Source organism: Numida meleagris, chromosome 17 (genome assembly GCF_002078875.1).
Source record: "Numida meleagris isolate 19003 breed g44 Domestic line chromosome 17, NumMel1.0, whole genome shotgun sequence".
Taxonomy (NCBI): Eukaryota; Metazoa; Chordata; class Aves; order Galliformes; family Numididae; genus Numida; species Numida meleagris.
The window spans coordinates 8827921-8831572 of record NC_034425.1 but is presented as its reverse complement, the minus strand read 5'-3'; the positions used below and the strand labels follow the sequence as shown (position 1 = coordinate 8831572).

The window sequence follows — 3652 nt, the reverse complement described above, 5'->3', positions numbered from 1 at the left end:
CCCCCATTACTTCTGAGTTTCTACCAGCTGACATGCACGTTCTAAATGCAGGCAGTATTGGAAGAATCTGAGTGAATTCGTGGTGTTTCAGTATCTGGTTATCGAGTTTGCAGGTGGCTATAGAACCAGTAGAACCTCTTGAGGAAGGTGGGGGGGCTTGTAAGCAAAGGTGAACAGGTAAGCCTCTTTGCTGTTATTTTTCTTGCAACTGGAGAGCAGCTTGAGAAGACTGTTGAACGTAGGATTTAAGATGGATGACTTTTTTTATGTTAAAACCCTGGTGTACCAAAGGGTAATGGGTTTAAATAGCCTATTTTAATAGGGTAACCTGTAATGAAATGATGGCTGACTGAACTTGTCAATATTTAAAGAAAGAAAATGATTACAGATTGATGAAGACGGTGAAGGGAACTGGCTAATCACTGAGGTTACAGAGCTTGTTTCATTGTTGGAATGTATCAGTACCTGTGCAGACTTGGGCTTTCCAACCCAGGGGAAGACAGACTTTTTTATGGAACTAGCATTTGTTAAGAGGATATTCATGTTCTTCTAAAACATATGGCCAGAACAAAGGAAGGTGTAGAGAGAACTTCCAGAATCAGCTCACATTTCTAAAAGACAATGGAGTAAAGACAACCAAGGTAAGATCCTGTTTTTTCCCTAGCCTGGATTCCAACGTTTGTCTTGATAACTTTTTTTTTCCCTGAAGCACAACTGTAATTATAGATTTATTGCAAGGTTTGCTAGTCCATTCACACATATATTCTACCTGTGTAGGATCCACGTTCTGCTGGATGAAATGTATCAGACATACGACAGCACTGATGGAAGTTTTAAAGCTTTAATAAATACACAGTGAAAGCAAGACACAATGCCATCCAGAATCTTTTTAAACACACGAGGTATTCAGTACAAAAATGCATTTTAAAGGTAGCACCCATGTATTTTCAAAGGGCACCATTCTTACCATTATTGTGTGTGAACATAATTGAGACTAAGGCAAGTAAAAGTTACAGTATACTCAGTACCTTTTCAGAGTCTTAACAAACCAACATCAGTCTTGCCTTTTTAGATTTTATCCACTGAAAGGGGTAGAAAGAACTGGCCTAGCAGATGTGATACTAAACTGAGATTAATTCCTGTCTGAAAATGACTACATCACTTAAACTTGCTCTGCAACTCACTCCTTATTTGCACAGTTATGATAAAGTCTTATTATCCCTTCCCCCCCAGATAATGACAAAAGGTTAGATAAATACAGGCTTACATGTTCTGGTGGTAAACAGTGAGTACTTAGATGTACTCTGATCAGCTGGTGTGTTTCTGGGCAGACTTTGTCGGACTTTGACCTCTGAACATGGCTGACAGCCTTTTGGTTTTTGGGGAGGTGCCTCTGCTGGTAATTCAGCCTGTGATTCAGAGCAGTTGCCTGTGTACTGCCTTTCCCTTCAGAACTTTTCTAACCCAAGTCTAGTTTCTCTCTATGTACAGGTGCCTGGTGTACGGCCCTCAAAGGAGTGAAAGAGGAATCTGTAACAATGCTGATATTTTAAATGAGTTTCCTACAGGGAAACTATGCAGGAAATCTATAAACACAAAGATCAGATTACTTCCCTTTCAAGTCAGATGTTTTTACAAGCAGTCCACAGATTTGAAATGCTTATGCTTAAATAATTGTTCCCCGCTCAAACAAGAGTTCTAGAGCAGTCTGCTCTTACCAAATGAACTACTGATTCAGTAATAATTCAAGGAGCATCACCTGAATCATCCCCTCTTCTTGTGCTGTGGGAAGGCTATGAAGCAATACAGTCAAGTTTTGAGAGTCCATGGACTGATTAAGTAAGCTGCTCTGTTGAGAAGTAAAAACCTTTCACTGAATAAAGGTAAGTCAGTTATTTCTCAGAACCAGCAATGCAGTGTTAGATATTTGATGAACTGATTTGTTCCTCTATATTTAAATATCTCAATTTACACTTAGATTTAAAAATCTGCCTCATGGAATTCACTGAGCATGTATCATCTGATACAAGGATGGCTTTGAGACAACCCTCTACTCCGCAGAGATCCCTTCTGTTTTCTGATGAAGTACAGTTCCTAAGAGGTTACATTCCAACTGCACAAGCTTAAAAAAGAAACACATGCTCCCATAACACCAGCATGTGCCCACAGTAGTTTAATAATTGTATCATGTCTCACAGTGCTCCTGCAGCTCTTCTTTTCATAGAAAAATTATTTCATAACTGGTAGTCGGGGAGCTGAAGTCAAATTGGGTAGAGGCTGCCCGTTACTGAAACCCGGGGAGCGGTAAGTGCTGTCCCTCCTTTGCTTCAAAAAAGGTGTAAGAGAGGGTGATCAAATCAACTTTAGCCATTTTGGGGTCCTCTGCAAATTCTGGGTCAATGTAGAAGAAGACAGGCATGTCCACTTCCTCTTGAGGATTCAGCAGCTGTTCTTCAAAGCAAAAACACTGCATGGGAAAGGAAAAAAAAAGAGACAAAAACTGTGGTGAACTTCCTCTGCAAAAGGAAACACTTCATCTTTTAAATAACTCATTCCCTATACATCCCTAGAACCTGGGGAAGGATCAACTGTATGAGCAAGAGGACAACAGTTCTTCTTGTGTGATAGAAAAACAGCTTTCCTAAGCTGCACAGAAGAGCCCCTTGGCCAGGCCAGCCCCAGTGCTAACTGCCTGGCGTCAGAGTGGCACCAAATACCAGGGAACTGGGAACCGCTTGAATTGGGCACCGCAGCTTTTTATGAAGGTGGTAAGGCCGAAAATGAAGAATGAACGTATTTTCTTAAAATGCTGGCGTATGAAGAATAACAGCCAGAACTGAAACCAGAAGAAATAATTTACGCATAACAGTTCACATTTGTGTAAATGGAAACGTAATCTCAGCTTTGTTCACTTACTTGTATTTTATTGAAATACTGTCCTGCTTCGAAGGGCACGACGTTGTAGGTAGAGATCCCAATGATGGGTTTGTCCGTAGGGTTTTTCGCTTTATAGAACGCCAGCGCGGTCTCTCCCGGTACCACCTGCAGGAGAGAACCACACGGTGCCCGCTGCCACTGCAGCTCTCCCCTCTGTGCTGGAAGTTTCTCTGTGCTGTTTCACGTCGATTACGCCTTTGCCAATGTTCTGCTTTCGTACAGCTCAGCCCCACTCCGAATTAAGAGCATCCGTGATGGGGTACGTCTGCATTCTGCATTTTACCCAGTTTGCCGCTGAGCTGGCCGTTAGCACACGGAACTTTTGTTAACGCGGGGCTCTCCGTGACGGGTACTGCACAGCAACCCCTATCGGTGCCCAATGGTGGGAAGGGGGGGAAGCTACGGCCGAGCCCCAGGCTCTGCAGGGCGGCAGCGCCGGAGCAAACCCCGCGGCTCCAGCAGCCCGCACCGGGCCCAGCTGCGCGTCCTCCCAGGAGCGGGTGCACGAGCCCGGGCCGTGACAGATCCACGCGTGGCAAACCCGGGCACTCACGTAGATCTCGCTCTGCTGGGGCCTGAAGTTCCACTGCAGCGCGGCGTGCACGTCCGCGTTGAACGTCACCTTCACCACGCGCTCCCGCACGGGCCGCATCTGCTCCACCCGCTCCGCGCCGCCCCCCGCGCCCGTGGTTCCGCCCATCCCCGTGGCCTGCGG

The 3652-nt window shown here is 45.0% G+C and overlaps 1 protein-coding gene across 1 annotated transcript; it reads right to left on the bottom strand.

The window, feature by feature from the left end:
• Positions 826-3646, bottom strand: LOC110407255 (cytochrome c oxidase assembly protein COX11, mitochondrial; the record flags this gene model as incomplete). Its single annotated transcript, XM_021414733.1, is given in 3 exon segments — positions 826-2467; positions 2917-3042; positions 3491-3646. Coding segments are annotated over 3 exon segments (465 nt in total), but the record flags the coding sequence as incomplete, so codon positions are not given.